At 42.6% G+C, this 24,529-nt stretch overlaps 1 protein-coding gene across 16 annotated transcripts in view; it reads left to right on the top strand.

The window, feature by feature from the left end:
- The window catches only part of DLGAP1 (DLG associated protein 1), a gene marked incomplete at its 5' end in the record, with an annotated part of 855,165 nt that overhangs the window by 821,435 nt on the left and 9,201 nt on the right, over nt 1–24,529 (top strand). For all 16 annotated transcript variants that reach the window (XM_081077977.1, XM_081077978.1, XM_081077976.1 and 13 more), the window contains 2 exons: nt 7,225–7,646; nt 22,521–22,612. In XM_081077977.1, coding sequence (XP_080934103.1) covers nt 7,225–7,646; nt 22,521–22,612 — 514 coding nt within the window. The remainder of the gene's footprint in view (nt 1–7,224; nt 7,647–22,520; nt 22,613–24,529) is intronic.

Here is a 24,529-nt window from a genome sequence, read left to right as displayed (position 1 = left end):
GTTTGGCAGCGCTGGTAGAGGGCTTGATATATGGCACTGTTTCTAGTTGGGGCACAGACAGGGCGATATAGGCACTATCAGTGTACAAGTTAAAGGGTGACTCCTGTAGTTTTTTAAACACTTTTATAACGGCATAAAGTTCAACAAGTTGGGCAGACTGAAATGGAGACTGCACCTGAAATCTTTGTGAGTTAATGACATATGCTGCTACGCCAGAAGAAGACCCATCCGTGAAAACCAAGGCGGCATTTTGTAATGGTTTAGTGGCTGTTATCTTTGGAAAAACAAAGGGATGTAGTCTGGAGAACTGTAGGAGTTTATTAGGGGGATAATGATTATCTATCTTGCCCTGAAATGATGTAAGGGAAATGATCCAGTCATCGTTATTTTGGGTTAGCCAATTAAGCTGTTCTTTAGTGTAGGGGAGAATGAGCTGATCAGGGTCCCTGCCAAAGTGTTGTCGGCTTTTTTCTCTTCCTATCTTAATAAGTTTGACTACCAGGGATGGGTATGTGACTAGGACCTTAGACGGGGAGGAGGGTAAATGAACCCAGAAGAGGGGATTATCTTGCCATAAGACCCCAGTAGGTGTATGAGGGGTTGCACAAATAATGAGGGAGAAGGGCTGTTTGTATGATAGGAAGGTGACTTGTTGTTGTTGAATTGCCTTTTCTAGTAATTGAAGAGAGCCCTTTGCCTCAGGCGACAGCTCTCGAGGGGAGAGAGGGTCTGAGTCTCCCTGAAGAATATCAAAGAGGGGCTTGAGGTCTCCTGTAGTGAGCCTTAAGTATGGTCGAAGCCAGTTAATATCTCCCAAAAATTTTTGAAAGTCATGTAAAGTGTATAAATGACTAGTTTTAAGTTGGACTTTTTGGGTGGTTATGGACTGATTATGTAGCTCAAATCCCAGATAGTAGTAGGGGTCTTTGAGCTGGATCTTATTGGGGGCAAGTTGGAGTCCATAAGTGGTAAGATTGTGAGTTAAGTGTTGGCAGCATTGGAGTACCTCTGTGGTGGTCTTTCCTGCTAGAAGGATATCGTCCATATAATGAATAATATAAATAGTGGGCCATTGTGTTCTAACAGGATCCACAGCTTGTGCCACAAATTTTTGGCATAGGGTGGGACTATTGGCCATGCCTTGTGGGAGGACTTTCCACTGAAAGCGCTGCATAGGACCCTTGAAGTTGGTTACAGGCAGGCTAAATGCGAAACGCTCTCTGTCCAGGGGGTGTAAAGGAATGGTAAAGAAACAATCTTTAAGGTCTATAATAATCTTGTGATAGTTAGCTGGGATAGCTGTCGGGGAAGGGAGGCCTGGTTGGAGGGCTCCCATGGAGAACATGGTTTTATTAATTTCTCTGAGATCCTGAAGGAGGCGCCAAGACCCAGACTTCTTTTTAATAACAAAAATGGGTGTATTCCATGGCGAAGTAGTTGGTTCTATATGTCCTGCCGCTAATTGTTCCTGCACTAACCGAGAAGCTGCGGACAACTTTTCCTCAGGTAGTGGCCATTGGTCCACCCAAACGGGGGAATTATCTTTCCATTTTATCTTCTCCGCATGGGGTGCAGGAGGATCAATGGCCGCTAGGAAAAATCCTGACTGCCTAATCCTTGTCGGTTAGGGTTGGGCTTTATAGAGAGGGGATTTTTTATCCCTTGACCAGCTTTTCCCAGTCCCTGTCCAGGGAGATAGCCTTGGTTAAGCATCTGTTGAGCAACTATTTCGTTGGGGCTGCACATGATAAGTTTGAGTTGTGATAGGATATCACGGCCCCACAGATTAATGAGAATTCCAGAAATAATATATGGCTGGACCTTACCAGTATTGCCCTCTTCGTCTTCCCATGAGAGTATTTTAGAGCTTTGTCTGGGATTGGCTGATTGTCCTATGCCCTGTAGATGGGTATATGAGGCTTTAGAGGGCCATGTTGAAGGCCAGTATCTATCTGAGATGACTGTTGCGTCCGCTCCCGTGTCTATTAAACCTTGAAATTTTTTTCCATCTAAGTACAGGGTTAAAAGTGGCCTCTCTAAAGTGACCTGTTGTATCCAATAGGCATCTGAGGAGCCGAAGGCGGACTCCCGTCTCTTTGGTGTCAGATATTGTTTATTAGAGGTGTCTAATGGGAGAAGCACAAGCTGTGCTATCCTTTGGCCTTTTACTATGGATACAGGGCCCAGAGGGGCCGAGGCTAAGAGTTGTATGAGTCCTGTATAATCATTATCTATGACTCCTGGGATTATATTCAGGCCGGCGAGGGAAGAGCTGCCCCGTCCCAATATAAGGCCAAATGTTTCCGGGGGCATAGGTCCCGTCGTGGTGGTGGGAACGAGTTGGACCCCTTGGTCTGGGGTTAGTATCGAGTCGGCGGCGGCACAGAGGTCCAGTCCTGCGCTTCCGGGGGTAGCCCGGTGGAGGGAACCGACACTTGAGCTGGGAGGATCTGAGGACTTGGTTGTTGGGGAACAAACCTGACAGCCCCTAGGTTGTGTCCCGATGGAGGGGCCAGGGGCTGGCCCCGACTGGGGTTTCCCGGTTTCCTGGAAAGGGGGATACCTTCAATATCTGTTTTAGAATAACAATCAGAGGCCCAATGTTTGCCCCGTCGACATCTTGGGCACACGGTGGAAGGCATTGGTCTGGAGGGTGTCGGTGGGGGCTGTGATGAATTTTGGGGTTGTGGACCTCTATTTTTTATTGGGCAATCTCGACTAAAGTGTCCAGGTTGTTTACAGGAGAAACATAATCTAGATTGTTGATTAGGAGGCTTGTTTGAGGCAAAGTCTCGGAGGGCGGCTCCGATAGCGAGTCCCAAGGTATGGGAGGCTCCAACCCCTGAGCATAGTTTAATGTAGTCAGCAAGGTTGCCTCCACGGTGGGGGCGAATGGTTGCCTGGCAAGTGGGGTTAGCATTTTCATAGGCTAAATGTTTAACAAAGGCGCTGTCGTTCTCGCCTTCTCCGACCAACCGTTCGGCGGCGTCGGTGAGTCTGCTGATAAACTCACAATATGGCTCCTCGGGGCCCTGACGAATCTTTGCCAGGGAGGTGGTAGCGGAGCCTTTTGGGGGTAGGCGGCGCCACGCCTTGAGACCAGCGTTCTGAATTTGAGCTAACAGCCCCGGGGGAAAAGTTGCCTGGATTTCATTGGTATGATAGGGTTTTTCTCCTAGTAATTTATCCCGAGTCCATGATCTTGTTGTTCTATTTTCACTATTGCGCTGTGCTATCTCTCGGCAGTTTTCTTTAAACTCTGTGTGCCAGAGGACGTGGTCCCCCCCAGAAAGGGTGGCACGAGCTAATTTAAACCAATCATTGGGTGTGAGCCAACGGTCACTGAGACCTTCAAGAATTGCCAAGGTGTAGGGCGCTGTCGGGCCATAAGAGCTTACTGCACCTTTTAAATCTTTAATATGTTTGATGCCTAGCCGGTGATATTTTTGGCCAGTGGGATCATTGGAGTTGGGAGTGTTATCTTCTGGGTCTTCTGTGTCAGAGGCCTCATCGGCCGAGGGGGGATTATGAGAGTCGGGGGGTTCATTGTCAGTCTCTTCCATTGTATCCTCTTGAGAGGGTGGGCCACGGTTTTGGCTGCGGGTAACTGGAAAGGTCATTAGGGTCTTTTTATTAAGTATTGGGCCTTTTTGAGGTTTTTCAGGGTTTTGGTTAGGCATTAAGGTTTTAAGTTCTTTTTCAAGGGCATGCAGCTCCTTTAGGAGTTGCATATGTTCGCGTTTTTGTTGGAGTGTCTCTCTAAGAGAAGAAATTTCTTGGGTTAAAGATATTTTTGCCTGCCTAATGGGATCGGTTAAGGATGGGGTGTTTTGAACTAGGGTGTCTTGAGGGAATAGGGGTGGGTTTGGGTTTAAGACTGGGTCATAGAATGTTGGGAGTTCCTGAGGGGGGACATAAGGGGGAGGGGTATGTATTTTTTGTGAAGGGGCGCGCAAGGTTGGCGCGGCGAGGCCCCAGGGATCTTCTTTTTTATTATAGCGGGCAGCTTGTTCCTCTAAATCTATCTGGTCTCTTGGGGAGAGCTGGTCCTGATTATTAAAGGCCAAAAGGGAAGGGTAGATTTTAGGGGGGTCTTTTAATGGGTGATTCTCTAAGGCAGAGGCTTCCTGATTATCAGTTTGTTTTTTAGGTTCCTCTGGCATGTCTATTGAAACAGATTGGCAGACAGAAGGGGGGCGGGAACTCTCTTTTAGGACTGTTTCCCCTGTCTGTAAGATCTCTCTAACATCTGGGTCTGAGGAATGTATTTTTAGGATATCATTAATCAGATTCCAATATGAGAATGCCGATACAGGGACCTTGTTGGGTCCAAAAACCCGATAGTAATCATTAAAACAGTCTCCAACTCTCTTCCAATATTTTTGATCAATCGTTCCTTCTTGGGGGAACCAGGGGCAGATATCAGAGACAAAACTGAAAAACTCACGTAAATCTTTTTTTCTAGCCTTAACTCTCCGCATCTTGAGAGATTCCTTAATACCCTTAAGGAAGAGTTCATGTGAACTCAACTCCTGTCCCATGTCAATCACCTACTCACCAATCTCTCGTCCTTCGCTGGGCGGCTACTCCAACGTCGGGCAAACTTGGAGTCTTTTCTTACGGGTGAATACCTCGTGAACTCCAAACGAGCCTTTTTACTGCCGAGGGGGCTGTCGAGTCTTGTCCCTTACGGGCTCGAAACAAGCCACACTCGCGCCGGGGAGGCCCTCGAGTCTTGTCCCACGAGTGAAAACTGCGTGGGCTCGAAAGAAGCCAGCCCGTGGAGGCTCAGGGAGGGGGGGGGGGCCGCGGCGGTTTCCAGAGTAGGTGTCCTCATAGAATCTTCGTACCTCGGGCCCCACGTTGGGCGCCAAAATGTCCCGACCGGCAGGACAATGCAACGTGGGACGAGGGGAAGAAACCTGTTGAGGATGAAAAAAAAGGGGAGACAGGAGACGCGAAGAATGGAGGCAAGACAGGGATCTGATCAAGCCTCAAAATTTTATTACGATGGCGGGTTATATATATAGCTATGTCAGATGGGGGTGGGATATGCTATGTCATAGGGTGGCGAGGTACTTGTCGCGGGCTGATAGGCTAGGACAGGGCGATGCCATATGAAGTACAAGGAAATGGGCAGGCTCTGGGTTTGGCGCGCGCGGGCTCTGGGTTTGGCGCGCGCGGGCTTTGGGTTTTGTGACCAGGAAGTTCTGCCTAGGCAGGGCCTGGGGATTTCTATGGCTTCCGACACATAACTTTTATTACAGTTGTTTCATTTTTATTATTAGTTGTTGTTACTCTCTTTTTTTTTTTTTTTTTAAAGATTTTATTGGGGAAGGGGAACAGGACTTTATTGGGGAAGAGTGTATACTTCCAGGACTTTTTTCCAAGTCAAGTTGTTATCCTTTCAATCTTACTTGTGGAGGGTGCTGTTCAGCTTCAAGTTGTCCTTTCAGTCTTAGTTGTGGAGGGCACAGCTCAGCTCCAGGTCTAGTTGCCGGTGATAGTTGCAGTGGGCACAGCCAACCATCCCTTGTGGGAGTCGAACCGGCAACCTTGTGGTTGAAAGCCCACTAGCCCATGTGGGAATCGAACCGGCAGCCTTCGGAGTTAGAAGCAAAGAGCTCCAACTGCCTGAGCCACCGGGCCGGACTGTTGTTACTCTCTTACTATGCCCAATTTATAAATGAAATTTTAGTACAGGTATGTACAGGAAAAAACATAGTATATGTAGCGTTCGGTACTATCTGCAGTTTCAGGCATCCACTGGGAGTCTTGGAACGTATCCCCATAGGTAAGAGGGGACTACTGTACAATGGAGCATAATTCAGCCTTTAAAAGGACAGAAATTCTGATACACACTACAACATGGATGAATTTTGAAGACATTGTGCTAAGTGAAATAAGCCAGTCACAGAAGGACAAATACTGTATTATTCCATCTATATGAGCAAACTTAGAGTAGTCAGATTCATAGAGACAGAGAGAATGGTGGTTGCCAGAGACTGGAGGGGAAGTGGAAAATGGATAGTTGTTATTTAATAGGTATAAAGTTTCAATTATGGAGAATGAAAAAGTTTTGGAGATGGATAATGGTGGTGTTTGCACAGCAATATGAATAATATACTTAATGCCATTGAACTGTACACTTAAAAATGGTTAAAATGGTAAATTTCGTTATATGTATTTTTTCACAATAAAAAAAATAAATAAAATATTAGATCAGGAAGTTACCTTTAAAAAAAAAAATACAAAGTGGGGTAAAGGACATATGCTTTCAGTGGACTTATATTCTCCATCATTGTTTCCTGATGCTCCAAGAGTCAGTGAAGTACTTTTTGGTGTGTTTTAAATTACTTCATGCCCAAACCTTCCCTTGCCCCTTGTCTGAGAAAGAATTCATGGCTCCTCTGTTCTTCTCCCACTCCTCCTACCTTCCACATGTCTTCATTGTGGGGGTCAACCAGAGATGTATAAAGCCATTTAGTTGGGAAAGGCTGATCGCATGGATGTCCATATAAAATGCTCAAACTGAATCTGTTAACAACTTGTCTTTTATCACCTTGGTAGAAGGACCATGGAAAGGGAAATTAAAAGCACAAAGGACAGTACAGGAGAACTCTAGATTTGTGAGCCGATTTTTGCCCCAAAGGCTGTGTACCAAATTACAATGAACCTGTATGATCAAGACACAGTGAATCCTTATCAGAGAAAGCAGTCTTGATTTTAAGAGGAACCTAGCAATTCTTTAGTTCGCTTTCAGGAAGTCTTACTTGGTAAGAGCTGCCGCTGGGGAAAAAAAAAAAATGTGATTTTGCAGGATTCACCATAGTCTTGGCTCCTCTCCCCCCATTTCTAACCAAATTATGCATAATAAACTATGACTGAATTGCTCTCTTACCCCTCACCAATGTGTATTTCGGGATTCAAGCTGCCCAGATTTGGGGAGGATGTTGGACATTGGAGATTATACTGGCTTTGAGAGGGGCACACATTGCTCCACTTCTAAAATTTCTCTAGATATGCTTTACTATTAAACAAAGTTACGACATTTGTATTCTTTATAGTAGAGCCATGGCAATTTATATGCTTGAATCAAGAGCCTCCCTCTGCAGACTGAGAAGTTCTGAGCCCCTATGGCCACACCCATGAAAAAAAGTAGACTGTGTGGTGTGGCTTCAGGAAATTTCCTTGCACTAAATCTCCTTTCTCTATTCCCCCAAGCTTCCGCAGGTTCACTCGATCCAACAGTGTGACGACAGCAGTGCAGGCCGACCTGGACTTCCACGACAACCTGGAAAACTCTCTGGAGTCTCTAGAGGACAGTTCGTGCCCCGGCCCAATGGCCAGACAGTTCTCCCGCGACGCCAGCACCTCCACTGTCAGCATTCAGGGCTCAGGAAACCATTACCACGCCTGCGCAGCCGACGATGACTTTGATGCGGATTTTGACCCTTCGATTCTGCCTCCCCCGGATCCCTGGATTGACTCCATCACTGAAGACCCTATGGAGGCCGTTCAAAGGTCAGTGTGCCACCGGGACGGCCACTGGTTTCTGAAGCTTCTCCAGGCCGAGCGAGACCGCATGGAAGGGTGGTGTCAGCAGATGGAAAGAGAAGAGCGGGAAAACAACCTGCCGGAAGACAGTAAGTAAGGCAGCTGCTCACCTCTGTACACCCGGCACCGGGGTCTGGGCTTACTTCGTGTCCTTAGACCGGTGGTTTCTTCCCTGCCCGTTGCACTGGTCCATCCCTGCAGTCTAGCCTTGCCCCACACGGAACAGAGGAAAGAGCCGGGCGATTCCAGCCTGGAGTCCACACGCCCCTGCGCTGCCCCATGAAAAGAGAACTGCTGGGCAGATGTAACACCTACGCTGACTCTAGGTCTGCGACCTCTAGCTCTAGAACTTTTCCTCTCTGAAGAAAATACCACCCTCGGCTTGGAGGTGGCCTCCTGTTCCTAACGTGGTGCCTCTGACCCAAGATATTACTTGAAGGGGTGCTGATTCTCAGGATGTTAACAGTAATTCTATCAAGTTTCAAGGTCCACATACACATGTGCATTGGGCATTTACAATGTTTCAGTTTTATTACTTTCATTAACATACAATATTAAAACAAGCCCAATAATGTATAGGCCTGTAGAGCCCTACCCTTACTTACATTCTTAAGCCTATTTCCCCCGCACTTTCTGTCTTACATTTTAGGGAGGGAAACCTTCATCCCCTAAATTAATTAACAAAAATTCCAATTTAATGGGTTAAAGTAAATGACAAAACAAATTTGATGAATAAATAATGAAATCTTCCCACACCATTATTTTCAAACTTGGCCTTTTAACAACCATCTCTACAAATTGACAAAGAAAAATTACCAGAGTACCTCAATTCTGAGGCACATTTTCAACAATTCTGAAATTGGATATATTAATAGTTTATCATCAATGTGTATTTTAATGTGTGTTTATTTTCCTCTGAAAAACTATCATTAAATGAATGGTGGATCTTCTAACTGATGATATTTTTGAATCAAAGACATTTGGTGGCAGGCATTCAAGTCTGCCTTCATTTTTGTGTGAGAACCACCTACAAGAGTATTGTCCTGATACGGTTTTTTAGATGTATTTTTAAAATCAGAGTTAACTTTTTATTACAAAAATTTTAAAACATGTACAAAAGTAGAAAGTTTAATACAATTAACCCTATATACCCATCACTCAGTTCAACAATTGGCAAGTCTTATCTTATCTCCGCCCACTTATTATGGTTTTTGCCAAAGTATCTTAAAGAAAATCTGAGGCATCAAGGAACTTCACTATGTATCTCACACTAATAAGGACTTTTTTAATATATATAACCATCATGCACGGTCATCCTTAACAAAAATAATAATAATAATTTCTGTCACTCCAATAAACTAAAGTAAAAGTAATAATAATAATAATAATAATTTCTTAATAATCAGACCTACAACCTACTGTAAATCAGATTAAAAAGACTTACTAAGTAAACCAAACTCGTTGTGTTAAGGTGTATTGAGTTTTCCATAAAGGAAGTATTTTTCAATGAAAACTAAGTCTGTAAAAGAACAGTTAGCAGGCTGTGGGATTTCCTAGCTGTGTTCGCACTCTTGGTCCATCTCTTCTCTGTGCTCCTTCTTCCTGCCTGGATCCTACTAACTGGCTGACTAGCTTATTTATTGCCTTTATGAGCGGGTTAGAAAATCCATAAATGGGTTTCTGTAACATTCCTTTTGTTCTTTCATACTATAAGTGCAAACAAATTAGCAGTGGAAAAGTAAATCTCCTTGACACTTGCCCCTAACCGTTGGTGCCACAGCAGGTTCACGTGAGTGTTGAGCCACAGCAAAATTAGCTTTTGCCCTTGTAACAGGTGAATGAGGCACCACCCAGAAGCAGTGGGTGGGGATAGATTTCAGTAAGAGAGTCTTAGCAGTTGCATTTTATTCTCCTTTACCCCTTGTGGGCATACCCAAATTTTACTAAATTTTCCTAGGAAAAATCAGTGTCACAGGAGCCTCTAGTGTGCTGCTCAACAGGACAAGCTATCTTTCAAATTTCAATCCATTAGTTTGGGACTCTTTCTAGCTTCCCAGTTGCCTTCTAATAGGTCCCAAGAATGCTGCTAATCTGATGTTTACTTTTAATCTGATGTTTTCTCCTGATCTGAGACTAGATCTACTTCTCTCAACCCAGCTTTATAATGATGCATGAGGATAGTCATTGTATAAAAATTTAGGACAATCTTTCTTAAGACTTAAGACACTGTGAAAACAAATCAATATATTTTGATAAAAAATACATATTTGAAAGGTGAAAATCTTGTCAGAAAACCAGGTTCTCATCCTGTGTTTGGGATGAAGAGAAACATGTTTATATTTTGAAATGTACACGACTGTCGAAGTCCCAAAATAATGAACATGAAGGAATAATGAACATGCAGTTTTTCCAGGTTCCAGAATCTTACTTCAGATGTTACTTAAAATACTGATTTATAAATGGAACTTTTTAACCTATTTAATATGAAGAGATTATAACAAGATTTGGTCTGAAGAATAATAATTTGCTGTCTTTGTACGTGAAGTGGCTACTATCCCACCATTAATAACTCATGTTTTCTTCAGAGTAGTGATGAATTTTCTCAGATCTACTTCTTTATTTTACGAGGTTGCTGCCCGAGGTGTGGAGGTGGGGTGGGGATGGTGGTGGTTGGGTCATGGTTGCAGAATGAACAAAGATAACTCAGGATGGGAGTATTTTTGGTGCTTTGCTTTAAAGTACCCAACTGAGTAAATTAGGCTTAAATGACAAGTATAGAATGAAACCTGCTTCACTGAGGAGTTGGTCTCCCTTTGTAGTTTGAAACTTTAACATGTTAATATCAGAGCTCCTTTATCTAATTAAAAAAAATTTTATACACACCAGTAAACATAGCAGGAGGAGCAGAGAAGGTGTTCTGGTGAGGGCCCAGACCTGTTTGCTTAGTTTCTACCCCCCCCCCCATGAAGGTCTCTAACAACCCTCACCTACCCACCAAAAAAAAAAAAATCCTAGGATTCCTAGAATACAGTTTGAAAGTCAATGGTCTGTAGTGAAAAGTCCAAATTATTACTTTTTAAAAATATAACTTCATAGTTTTAGATCAAGCTACTAACCCAAAGTTTAGAAGTAAATGCCCTTTACACGTGTTTTTTCAAATGTACAAAACTGATTCAAATTAGTAACATCTGTTCATGTAAGCCCAACTAGTTTACAAAATATGGCTCTTCATTTAAGTCTCAGCTTGGGCCTCACCTTCTGAAAGTCTTTGCGGAATGCCTCCCCTCAGGCTGAATTGGGAGTGTCTCTGTAATAGTAGCCTGTACATTTGTCTATCAGGTATTTCCAACATTACTTTATGATAATCTGTGTATCTCTGTCCTCCACTAAAAAGTGAGCTCTCCGAGGACAGAAATTTTTATGTCATTCATCTTCATTTTTGCTGGCACATAGCGAGGGATCAGTGGCTATGTATTTGAGTCCTCGAAATATTTTGGAAATTCTATTTTACAAAAGTATTTTACCTAACAAAACATTTCTTCCTAAGTAGCTAACAAATACTTAATAAATAACTAGCAGTTATTATTGCCAAAAGATGGAAAGGGCATTCCCTTGTGAGGTGATGAGCCCTTCTCCTCAGAGCAAAGATTTGGCAGAGAGAGAGGAGCACCTGCTACAGAAACTGTAGAAAAGACTGCTGTGTTGGTTAGTTAGCTAGATGGTCTCGTTGAGCCCTTGTGTGTACCTTCCAGCTCTTAGGATTTAATTCTATTTCTCCAGCACTTTAAGTTTTTTTCTTTCATATTCTGGGAAGTACAAAATAGGAGCTCCAATCTACTAGCGTTCCAGAATTCTAAACAGTGCAAAGATAAACTCATATGCCAAGGTCAGAGTCGCCAATTTCGAATAAGGCAGATCCGAGGGAGGATCTGACCAGAAAGCCAGAGCAACCCTCCACTGCAAGAAGGGAAAATATAAGCACATGAAAGAATATTCATCATGTCCTTACAATACCCCTGACAGTCAGCTAGAGACTTTGACAGGTGTTGTTTTATTTGCCCTCAAAACAGCTGTCTTGCAGTATCTTGTCCAAGGTCACAAAACTGCAGAAATGTCTGATGGAACAGATACAACATGAATAACATTTGACAAGATAATGATACTTTGTGTGTTGCTTGGTGCCTTCCTCTAAAGCTCTCCCTACATATCTCTTCCTGGTTCCTTGGCAACCACAATTCTGTTCTGATAACTGGGCCTGGAGTTGCACAGGGCCTTTGTTTTACTAATTCTCTAAATTAACCTTTTCTTTTTTCATACAAAGTGTGGTGGTAAGGAAGAGAGGCCAATCCTGTTTGACAGGCATAGCCAGTTTCTGAGTAACCAGCTTTAAAAAACAAAAATCTGTGGACACCCAGAAAAAAAATTTTGATGAATCAGTTAGGCACAGATGTATCTATCTCTTGGCCAAGTGCCTACATATTCCTTGGGTCCTATACAAAGAGGGCATCTCTTCCATGTACACGACAAAAGTCGCTCCTTGACAGATCCCTCCCATGAGAGCTAGTCTTCAAAGTCATGAAAACAAGGAGAATAGAGGGAGAGAAAGGAAGATTCTTACCATACTTGCTTAATTTATTTTGTGGGGATGGGCACCAGCATTATCCCAATTTTAAAATCTTTTGAAATTTTTGGTGAATGTGCTTAATGGGTCTCTGAATTGTACACTTAAAAAATGGTTTAAATAGATCTTATGTATATTTTACCACAATAATAAAGTCTGAAGGTAGGTAGAACAAGCCTACTATCATCATGCACGTAGTTATTCATTATGCTTATAAGAATATAAGGTATTTTGTTAAATGTCTTCCTGAATTCATAATACAGTTGGCCCTTAAGCCATATGAGCTTGAACTCCATGGGTCCACTTATATGAGGATTTTTTTTTCCAATAAGTACCTGTACTATTTTCATTCTGTGGTGGGGAGTTTGAGGATGCAGAGGGATGATTTTATGCATTGATCTATGCCATTTTATACAGCGGACTTGAGCATCTGTGTATTTTGGTATCTTCAGGGGGTCCTGGAACAAATCCCCCACATATACTGAGAGGACACCTTAAGTGTCAGAGGAGTCAATAGAATATGCAGATTTTCTACTGTGGGGGGCTGGTGACCCTAATCCTCAAATGTTCAAGTGTATGTCCACGGCAAAGAAGAACGAGAAGGAGGGGCAGGTGGAGGAAGAGGAGGAGAAGGAGAAGAAATAGAACCTATCTGCTTAATAGGAATTTAAAGTACAGATTTGGGCTTGGGTGGTTGCAATCATCTTTCTCTGTTAGATAGATGACGAAGAAAGGAGCCATTCAATTTTAAATAATTATTCAGTTATTAATTATTTTATGATGCTGTTATCCTCATTCTGACAGCTGCTTCCTAGGGATACTGTTTTTGGCATTCTCAGGCTGGAAAACACTTTGCCGGTTTACCTGAAACTGGACAAATGTGCACAATGCAGGACAAAAGGAAAACAAGCACTTTTAGTCACCTAGTAACCTCAAGCTATCTTTTGAAAAGTATAACTATAAATTCTTCGGGTGTGTGGAGCTATTATTTTCCCTGATAAAATAAAAGCAGAGCAAGGACCTTAGTTCTTGTTTTAAACCCTTATCCTTAACAGTCGATAGTAGGTTTTTGGCTCGATAACAAAATAATGAAAATCTGCATTGAGTGAGTTTTCCTCCAAACCGTGGCAGCTGACAGAATGCTTGTTCCCGCAGCACTTGAAGTAAAATGATACAAGCTTTTCTCAGACAATGAAGCCCTTGTGTGAAACAGCTGTCTTTGGGAGATGGCTCAGTGCTTTTGACAGTGGCTTGTATGTTACATAGATACGTCTGGTATTATCTGACCAGGAATGAAACGACCAGATGGAACTGAATGCTTCTAACTAGGAATGCCGTCTACCAATGCGGGTGAAAAACATGGGTTCGGGTTTCAATGGCCCTAGGATGAAATACTGGTTAATTGTACTTGGAAATCTATCTTTGCCTCCTGAATTGCGAACAACTTCTATGTGGAATTTTCAGGCTCTATCTGAAACTAACTGATAAACCTAGAGCGTGTGCAGGAGGCGGATTAATTCCACTTTAATTTTGCCAGGTAATAGCATCCAAGTTAGTGAAACTTGGCCTTGAGTCCCCCAGAAGGCTTGTGAGGCTTGGCAGCGAATGTGGGGCTGGTAATGAAAGCTGAAATGGCGTTTGCCTGGTTTCAGGTTGAGTTACGGAAGCTGTGCACAGTCATCATTGTGACCGTCTATCGGTGCGATCGCCAGGCTGACTTTGCCCAGTGTCGGCGGTGGTGTGTCTCTGCAGCCTTTGAAACAGTGAGTGGCAGGAAAAGCAGCACTCCTGATTTCTACAGTGCATCTGCCTCAAGCCCTGTGTATTTCTAAGTGGGGAGAAGTCGGTGCAGCCCAGCTACTTTCTGTTTTAGTCTCATCTTACTTTTGAAGTGGCCTTCAAAAGGCCCCTCTCCGTCCCCCCCCCACCCCAACACCCCGCCTTCCCCCCCCCCCCCCACAGGCTACATAGTCTTTTATTTTAAGGTCTGGCCAACCAGAAATTAGTGACCACAGAGGAAGTGGCAGTAATGAAAAGGAAATCGTATATAATGTACCTTATGTTTAACCTTCTAGAATGCTCAGTTCATTTTGCTTTGCATAGCACTGGACACAAAGAGGAAGTTGTTGGTGCCAGAGAACATTGTAGAGCTTGCTTTTGTGGGCGTGTTTTACTGGAGGTGGTCTCGAAGCTGAGGAGAGCACTGAGGCATTGAGAGGTGAAATGATATGGCAAGTTGAAGACAGAACCAGCCCTGGAAACAGATCTCCTGTTCCCTAGGCCAGTGGTGTTCCCATTATTCGGACTGGATAAGTTCCCATTGTTCCTGCACTGCAGAGAGGCAGAGGTTACAGAGTGAGGGACTGACTCATGGAGTAAGATCTCTGATTGTTTTCTCTAACAATAACTGTTTCTGTGGAATATAATTACAGTGAACTTCAAACACAGCCTTTAGTTCTTTTCTTCTATATTACCGAGGGAAATATTGACTAATTTTATTTCCTTCAGCTTTCAAAAGCTCAAAAGTTGTATTTATCTAGGTGATGCATATGGTGTTATTATTTCAATGCTAATGTAAATTGAAATATGGGTTGAAGCATAACCAACTTTTATGAGTAAGACTCCTGGAGTAAGGAGGGGGGAGAAGTTAAATTAGCTGAGTTTTTGAAAACTTGCTCTTTACAAACAAAACAGTAATGTTTATTCCCCCCTCCCCTCACTTCACCCCCCACATGTTTTAACCCTGTGGAAGCCTTGGTTTTAGTCTATGGGGAAATTTCTACTTGAAAACTTTATTGTTTGTTCTAGCCAACACCAAGTTTCAATAAATAAATAAATAAATAAATAAATAAATAAATAAATAAATAAATAAATAAAATAAAAGCACTCTTGTTAAATGCAGAACAGCCACTGCTGGCTATCGAAATGAAACGGATCCATGTTTTCTATGGAGACCTTTTGTTGACAACAGTTCTGAATCACAACAGTGTTTGAGAAGCAGCTGGGCAGTTTGTTGGAGAAATTCTTTTCCATGAGGACACACTTGTAAATAAGAATGTCTCTACATGGATAATTCCAACTTGAAATCACACAGATTCAGTCTAACAAATCCATGTGACTTTAAAGTAAGTGAGTGGCCCCACTTTTGTTTTTTTGAACTTTTATTTATTTAAGTGTGTTTTTCCAGGGCCCATCAGCTCTAAGTCAAGTAGTTGTTTCAATCTGGGGGGGTGGGGGGGAGGGCACAGCTCACAGTGGCCCATGTGGGGATCCAACCAGCAATCTTGTTGTTGAGAGCACTGCGCTCTTAATCAACTGAACTAACCGGCTGCCCTGGACCCACTTTTTAAAAATTCCTTTTTCCTCCTTTGCCCATGAAGTCTACCAACATTGAAAAAAAAAAAAAAAAAAGGCAGGTGAGTACCAAGAAGTCAAAACTTGAGTATAAGGAGGTTTAATTCACATACAAGCACATTCAACTTATCCCAAATGGCTTGGTTCTTCCAGTGTAAGTCAGCACAGGTAATATTATAAACAGAAAACCAAGAGGAATAATAGTCCAGCAAATACTATATTAGCTAATTAATTAATCAAGATTGTAACTTAAAATGTGGTGCTAGACATGTTAAAACTTTAAAGAAACAGAATGCTTAAAGGCTGGAATGTTGCAGTTCATTTATTTTTCTGGTTAACATAAAGTTTGTAGATGAGTAAATTAATTTCGAAACTTATTCCTTCAACAGGGTTCCATGGGCACGGCTTAGGTTATCGAAGGGCTCGTGGTCTGGTTAGAAAGTCAGACATATAAATAGATCCTGCTGGGAAGCATGTGGGAAGGGAAGGGACAGAACCATGTCTGGGAATTTGAGAAACGACGCAGTGGGAGAGGTGAAAGGACCACGTACTGAGCACCAGGGCAGAAGGTATCTCCAGCTCAGTGTTTAGTCTGAGCAAACACTGAGGAAAGAGACAACTTTGGATTTGGGGGCCCAGAACACAGAGGGAATGGACAGAGGGAAGGCTGGACATGTGGGCCTTACCTGCAAGCCATTTAAAGGAGTTTCCCCTTATCCGACGGATAGTAGGGAACCATGGAAATTTTGAAGCATGGGGATTACATGAGATAAGAAAACCCTCTAGTTCCCTTAATAAAACCAAACTTCTAAGGTTGGCAAGGGAGAGAGAATATTCATACTGTGGAGGAAGTAACGGAGCCTTATAGCCTGAGTTGTAATCAACTAGAGAATCCTGCGGGGAACATGGGGAGACAAGTGGTATCAAGCAAATGCTCAGATATGCTACTCTGAGGCTTGAGGGATGGGAAGCACTGGAGTTACAAATTTGAGAAACATAAACCTATTTTACAAAATAGCGAAACCAGAAGGATGGGTTAAGTTACTCAACAAAAATAAGGGAAGTGGGCTAGGATTGAATTTGTGTTCAACATTTATGAGGTGGAGTGAGAGAAGAAATCCATAAAGAACAAGGAAGACAGCATCAGAGCCAGGGCGTGTTGTGAGAGCCAAGGGAGCTGTGTTTCCTTTGTGCCAAATGCAGAGAGATCCAGAAAGGTAAGGAGGGTGAGGAGAGAGCCAGCCTATAGGGCCTGGAGGGACATGTGGAGTTGAGGATGCAGAGAGAGCAAAGCAGTCTACCCTTTGGAGAATCAAGCATTTAAGGGAATGCATTCGATTGCCAGGGCTGCCATAACCAAGTTCCATGGACTGGCTAGCTTCAACAACAGAAATTTATTTTCTCACAGTTTTGGAGGCTAGAAGTATGAGATCAAGGTGTTGTTTTTTTTCGGAGGCGTCTCCCCTTTGCTTACAACTGGTCTTCCCTCTGTGTGTGTGTCTGTGTCCTGATTTCCTCTTCCTATAAGGACCAGTCATATTAGATTAGGGCCCCCCCATATGACCTCATTTTAACTTTTTGAAAGCCCAACCTCCAAATACAGTCGCATTCTGAAGTACTGGGAGTTAGGACTTCGGCATATGAGTTTTGGTAGGATACAATTCAGTCCACAACAGGGAAGAATATGAATTTCATATTAGCAAGACGGGATCATGGAATTGGGGAGTATTTTTTCCCCCTTAGAATGAGAGAGACTTAAGGGTGCTTCTAGGCATCTTGAGTACTGCTCTAGCAAAGAGGCAGATTGCTGACAGAGGCAGGGACTTATGTCTTAAAGCAGCTGGGAGGGACACCGGTAGATGGGAAGAGTGGACGTAGAAAAGTCTTTAGGGTGGGGGCAGTTAATGGTCGTGGACAGATTACATTAGGAATGAATATAAATAACTCTCCTGGCACCTGACATCTCTGCTGTTGTCAACAGAACCTGAAGAGTCTGCTGCTTGCCCATCGTATAGAATCTCTGCACTCTTTAGAGGTTTAGGGGATTGTCTGTGGGGCAGGTATCAGGAGAAGCAGAACATTGAGAATATTCATGCTTGAGCCCCTCTGTTTTCTTCATCTCACAGGAGGCAAGGTTATTGTTGAATATGAGGGGACAGGGGTTGAGTTGTGAGTTAATAAGAGTCAGGAAAGGAGGGTCAGAAAAAGAGGTAACAAAGAGTATCTCAAAGGACTAATGAACAACAGTGAAAGATCTACTGAGTTTGGAGACCATGGTTTGTAGTGACACTAAACCACATGGCAAAACATTATTTGGAACATAGCCAGAATACAGCTCTCCAGGCTTGCAGGATTACCTGGCATATTCTGCACCCAAAGATGGACCTTGTTTTACAGTAGCAACTGCTGCTCGTGAGGAGGGTTCTGACTCCTCATTTGGCAGTGAGTCTGTTTTCTGCACAAGGCTCCAGCGGGGTGGTCTAAGTGTCCAGCATTGGTTGAGGTCTTGTCTCCTCTTTGTATCTTTGTCACCCAGCAGCCAGTTGGTCACTGTTTTGGCTCTGATAGGAGGGGGGAACTGTTCCAGACTATACAGAGAGAAAATCTGGGCCCCTGAATAATTGTTATGGATTTCGGAAATAGAGAGAGACCAAAAAAATTATTCACCCACTCCTGGACACTTGTGGAAATCTGCCTTAAAGAGAGCCACCCAAAGAGAGGACAATTAGTCCACACTATTGGGGAGAAAGGTCAGGGTGTGAGGATAACCGGGAGAAATAATTCCCTGTTTTGGATCATTCCACCTTTTAGTTTCCAGGTAAATGCCTAAGAGCTAAAGAATATTGACAGGATATAGGAGTTATCATTCCTGCTACATTCTAACAATTTTCATATATTATTTTATTAAAGAATTTTCAATCTTATGAAGATAGTATTATGATCATTTGACAGATAAAGAAAACAGAGTCTGAAAGTGTGATAAACTCTCCCAAGATCAGCAGCTGGTAAGTGGTAAAGCTGATCGTTCCTGACTCAGATGCCTATGCTCTTTCGGTGTATTTCATCAAATTACAGTTGATGTTTTAGGACCTGAGGAGCGTTTCACCCGCATGTCCACCATAGAAACCTTCACCACTGGTGGGACAGCCAGACATATTCCTTCCTATTCATATGTAGTGTCCAGGTTTCAGGGAAGCTATGTTGAGGGTATAAGAATTATGTCTGTTTTTCTCTGTTTCTGAGGCCTAACATGAAGGCCTGATGATGGTGGAGCTGGGCATAGTCAATAAGAATTGGAAACAGTCAAAGAAAGGTGCTTCTGCCTCTTCAGTTCAAGAGACCTAACTCTTCTTGAAACATGAAAGAATACATATGTTAATTAGGCCCTAGGAGTTGAAATACTGATTTTCACTTAGTAAAAAGTCAGGCATTTGCCCCAAGGAAATGGTCTATTTTCACTCTGCTACCACAACACAATGAAACTCCATACCGCTTTGTCATGGATTCACTTACCGGGTTAAAAGAAATTGTTCATTCTCTTCACTCATGCCTTTTATACCACTTCTTTGTTCCCCAAATAAAAGTCATACCCTCCCACCCACCCCCTCAGGGACAGTGGGAGGGACCAGGTATGCTCTTTTCTAAATGTCTGGGGTTTTAACTGAATGTAGCCAGGAGATTTTAAATCATAGTTTTCATAAAAGACGGCCACACCCAAAAAAGTCTTTCTCTGTTTTTCATTACAATATATAATCTTTAAAAGAAAAACTAAAACTTGAAGCTTACATCTACCGTCTCTTTCAAGTGATCCTCCCTGGTTCCTCCATTCTTTTTACAACTGAAATTTTTGTGTGCAACACTGACTTGGCAGAGATGTGTTTTGTTTTCCTGACAGAGATCTGCTTGTCCCACGCCCTCCTGTTTCAGGGTTTTACTCCTGGCCCCAATCGTTATCTCCCTACCCTGAACCTATGAAAGACCATCACTTGGACATTGGAAATGCAAATAATCCTGGCACGAGTAGGGAATTTACACTCAAAGGACATGATGGCAAAAACCTGGGGGGCAAAAGAGCCGTAACTCCACCCCAGATATTTTTGCTCCAAACCCAGGGTTCTTGCCAGACCATGCTGAATGAAGAAAGATGCCCCTTGTTTCCCTTTAAGAAAACATCCGAGTTTGCCTCTACCTACATGATTGGTGTTGCCCGAATGACTGGAGTACTGCTTTCTCATTTTATTTTATTTTATTTTTTTTTAAAGAGGGCACAGCTCACAGTGGCCCATATGGGGATTGAACCAACAACCTTGGTGTTATTAGCACCACGTTCTAACCAACTGAACTAACTGGCCACCCTTACTTTCTCCTCATTTGAGAATAACTGTCTTACTCACCTGCTCTTATTATGGCAGTCTCTTATATATATACTCAGGTGTTTGTCTATAACTGAGAACATTAGCTCAAAGTTTTGAGGTATATCTGAATAGGTTGAGTTTCTGTGACAGTTCCCAGGAGCTATGCAATCCCAGGCAGAAAATTGGAGACTGAAGAGCTAGTTCTGATCTCCCAAGATTCATTTTGAGATTTGTTGATGTCACAATCCTACCCTTCAGAGAAGTTTCCAGGAACCTTAGAGTATACCTAGAGTCACACGTTCACTTAGGAAGTACCTTCTCAAACCTGTCTCATATCTGGGGTAGGTAATCCAAAGCACATATCCATCCCAAGCAACCAAAGATATCTGGTCACATTTGAATAATCTAGACTTTGGTTTTTTTCCTCTTCTTTCCTGGGCAGCGCAAATGTGGGGCTCACAGCTGGCACACCCATAGGGGAAGTAGTGTCCTGATCTTAGATGATAACATACATTTCATTGAGTGCTTGCTATATATATCAGACACTGTCCTAAGCAATTCATATATATTACCACTTTTAACCTTACCCCTACAAATAGGTACCACTAGCCCTGTTAGGTCTCTAAATGTTAGGTCCCAGAGACCTTGACTTAATGTTAGGTCTCTGAATGTTAGGTTTCAGAGACCTTGACTTAGAGATAGAGCCATGTTTGCAAGAAAACAACAAAATGTCATGTCGCTAGTTCGCACCTGCAGACAGAGCCAAACTTGCGATAACAGAAAATGCCCCAAAATAGCTACTCGATTGCAGGCAGTCAACATTTTCTGTCCAAACAATGCTACCCTGTCAGCACCACCCAGGTATAACCCTCCTCACACCCTCTCTCAGGGGCTGTAGTGGTCTTTGAGCAGCCCCATAGACTCCTCTCGTGTAATAAACTTCCTTAACTTTCCCAAGCGTGCGCGTTCCTTTATTGGCCACCTCTCAAGCCCCATTTTATATAGGAGAAAACAGATTAAATGACCTGTCCAGAGCAGTGGCCAGTCTAAGTGCTGGAGCCAGGACCCTCGTCCCAGTCAGGGCCTGAACCCTTTGCTACTCAAGTGCCCTGTGTCTCTTTGTGCTGTCCTTTCTGCTTCAGGAGTGTTGAGAGAGAGGAGGGATTGAACAACTGATTGATGAGTTAAAAGGAATAGGAGAACCATCTTAAAAGATTTTAGAAGCAGATTGAAAAGAAGTAAAAACTCTGGCCTGAGGAATTGCTGCCAGATGGCTGTCAAGGGGGACCCCTTGCTATCACTGAGAAGGCAAATGTCCACTCTTTAGCTGTTTGGTGGGACTGGTGACATATTAGAGAGTTCATCATTGCCCTGAATTACAGGTGTGGGAATGCTGAAATATTTGAGGAGTGACTAGGTATACTGCGCATCATAAACCATCAGCTAGCCTGGATATTTTCAATAAACAGAAAAGCAAATTACTAGAAAACCCTGGGCCAAAATGAAGTTTCTTTTTCTTCTGTTTTCTCCTCAGACTTTGTGGGGACTGAGATCGTGAAAGGGAGACCTGATTCCACTCTGAGCCTCAGGCTCTGTAAATTCAGAACAACACAACAACAGCAAAAACATTGCTTCAGTCCTATCATTTCCCTCCCTATGAAGATTTCAAAGTGGGGCAAGTGCACTTTGAGAAATGCCCCCCTCTGGTTGTCAATGTGGGCCTTGAAAGGGCTAGCAGGGTGCCTCGTCCCCTTCCTTCCCAGCAGGAGGGTGTGTTGAGAAGTGCCTGGTTGGCAGGGCTCCAGCACACAGCTGTGCCCCGGTCCCCACTTGGTGGAGGGAGAGCCTATGGGACAATGCAGACGCGAGGACAACTCTGTGCAGAGCGTTTCACCCCATCTCAGCCACCCATGTGTTGAAAGGTTCTCGCCTTAGACTGCATGGAAGGCAAGAAGTAGCTTGCAGCAGGAAAGATTTTCAGCACAGTGCATAGGGAATTAAACCTATATGAGCAAAAACATTAGTCTGTGAAGTGGAAAAGTTGGGACAGTGCTGGCGTTCCCTAGGCAACAGGCTGAAAATGTTCACTCTTTAGAAAGTCTTTCAACTGGCCGTGGCTCTTTCCTGACGGTACCAGTGGCTGAGCTCCGGAAAAATAATGAAGGCTATGGATGGGATATGGTGAGTGCCAAGAGGTTCCCCCCTTCAAGTTAGGACGGCTTTTCTTGTGTTTGGATTTGGGTTAGAAAAACAAGCTAGCAGACCATGATTGCTGACACAAATAAATCCATAACTATACAGGTAAACACTTGAAATTCATCCCTGGAGTAAAAGGAAAAAATAAAACTTTCTCTTTTGGTAATGTCCAGTGCTGTGGTGGAAAACTCCGTTATCCCTAAGAAATGTGCATGATGAACTAGTGGTTTTTTCCAAGTTGATTTTATATTTTAACCTAGGAGCCTCTGTTACATAGAACAGCAGAGTAACAACCGCAATTGGGCTGTATGCGTGTGTGCGCGTGAAATGTGCTGTTTTCCCCAATTATTACAGCATAACTTTCTCTTTGTTTTACCAGACTAAATTGCAACAATGAGACATAATATGTAAACTTCTTGTATGTTTGCTCTTTTCAGTTCTAGGGAAAATCCGAACTGCAGTGGGCAGTGCCCAACTTCTGATGGCCCAGAAATTCTACCAGTTCAGAGAACTGTGTGAAGAAAACCTGGTAGGTAGCATCCCCATTACTACAATTTCTGTGCTAATACCATAAGAAGAATGTGTCGTCAAGACTGGCCAAACGAAAGTAAAATTGATTTTGAACCAAGTCAAGGTCTATTGGACTCTCCCAACTGGGATAGAAAGTTTTCTGATGAATCTTATTTCCTGCTTTTCTTAAAATTAAAAATATTTATTTCATACTTAAATAATCTTAGAAGAAAAAAATCCAATCAAGTTAAAGCTCCATTTCCTGCATTTTTGGTAGCTGAAAAATTTCCATTTTCCTGGCTTTTACAAGGCCTCTCCGATTTTGTTATTCTTACAAAAATAGGGAGCAGCCTGGTATTTCAGAAATAATATTACAGAAAATCATTTTGGATAACGATTTTCTTTCTGAAAAAGCCATCAGAGCCTATTTCCTAATCAGAATTTTAATTCAAGGGCCAGAGACGGAGGGCATCATAAAGTGTAGATTTGATCTCCCTGAGACAATTGAATAAGGCATCCTTCTTGGACATGCAAAACAAAATAAAGCAAAACAGAGACAAAACCACCACTACCAACATTTTAAAAATTGACTGCAAAATATAGGGGCAAGCGCTTCTTCACTCACATATGCCTTTAAAAAAACAAACTACTATCTTCAAGTGTCATTCCCTGAGAATATCTTTTATTGGCCAATTGTTGGTCAAGCTATATCTAAAACAAAGAAACTAAAAAGCAACTTGTTTCTCTTGTGGAAATAAAAACATACTTATATGCAATCTAATTGGCCCAAACTATGATTTCAGAGTTTTAACCACATCCTCTTGTTAACAAGGACAAATACAGACTAAAAGGGATTTATCTAGACAGGGTTCAGCCAAGAAAAAATAGAAAGCATGCAAAATTAATACTCTCCATCCCTCTTCACCAGGCTTTACTTTGATTGGCATTATGAGCACATGAAAGGAGTCACTCTTTATTTTATTTTATTTCTTATTTATGTATTTATTTATTTATTTATTTACTAAGGAGGGCGCAGCTCATGATGGCCCATGATCGAACCGGCAACCTTGGTTATGAACACCACACTCTAACCAACTGAGCTAACCAGCCATTCCTACAAGGCTTTTCTTTTTGAAATCTCTGTTTGGGACTATCCCTTCCTTTCTACCAGACCCCCCCACACCATCATCATACCATCAATCTATAATTTGTTTTCCCCTCCCTTAGCAAAAATTGCCTGGCCCTAATTCTGTTCTGGATTGTGAGGTAATATATATTAACGTATTGGTAAGTGAATTAAACAAATATTTTATTAAGCTTTACCTCAGTCCAGGTACAGAATTCCTGATAATTTGTAAATTTGGTAATGTGTCAAGATCTTAATTAACATGAATCTTTGTTCTTTAAATGTAAGAAAGCTCATATAAAGCCACACTGCTCAAACTGGCCAGTAGATAAGCCTGGAGGCCGATATGTACATGCTTCGGGACACACAGCACATCTTTTAAAAGAATTATATAATGGGCAGATATATTATAAAGTAGAATACAAACGTTATGCAGATTTTGACGATGAAATTACAGACAAAATGTTCTGAAAATTTTGCAGATGTAGGAAATGTTAACCTTGTTAAAGCCAGCGTTTGATATTTCCTAGTCCCTGATGGGCTCACATTTAAAGGAATTTAGGTGGCAAAATATGAGAAGCATGTTAAAGGTAGATGGAAGCGGAACTACACTGCAGGCAGAGGGCCATTGATGGCTGGTCAAACCACGCCCCAGAATAGGTCAGGAGCCCACTATGTGCCAGACGCATGCTAAGAGCATTTAGATATATGAACTGGTTAAATCCTCAAGGCGACTCTATGATGCAGATAGTGACATTTTTATGATGCTTTATAGTTGAAGAAAATGAGCATTGGAAAGGTTAAATAGCT

This window comes from Rhinolophus hipposideros, assembly GCF_964194185.1.
Source record: "Rhinolophus hipposideros genome assembly, chromosome: 17".
NCBI classification, from domain to species: domain Eukaryota; kingdom Metazoa; phylum Chordata; class Mammalia; order Chiroptera; family Rhinolophidae; genus Rhinolophus; species Rhinolophus hipposideros.
The sequence above is the reverse complement of the archived record's forward strand: the minus strand, read 5'-3'. Positions and strand labels throughout refer to the sequence as shown.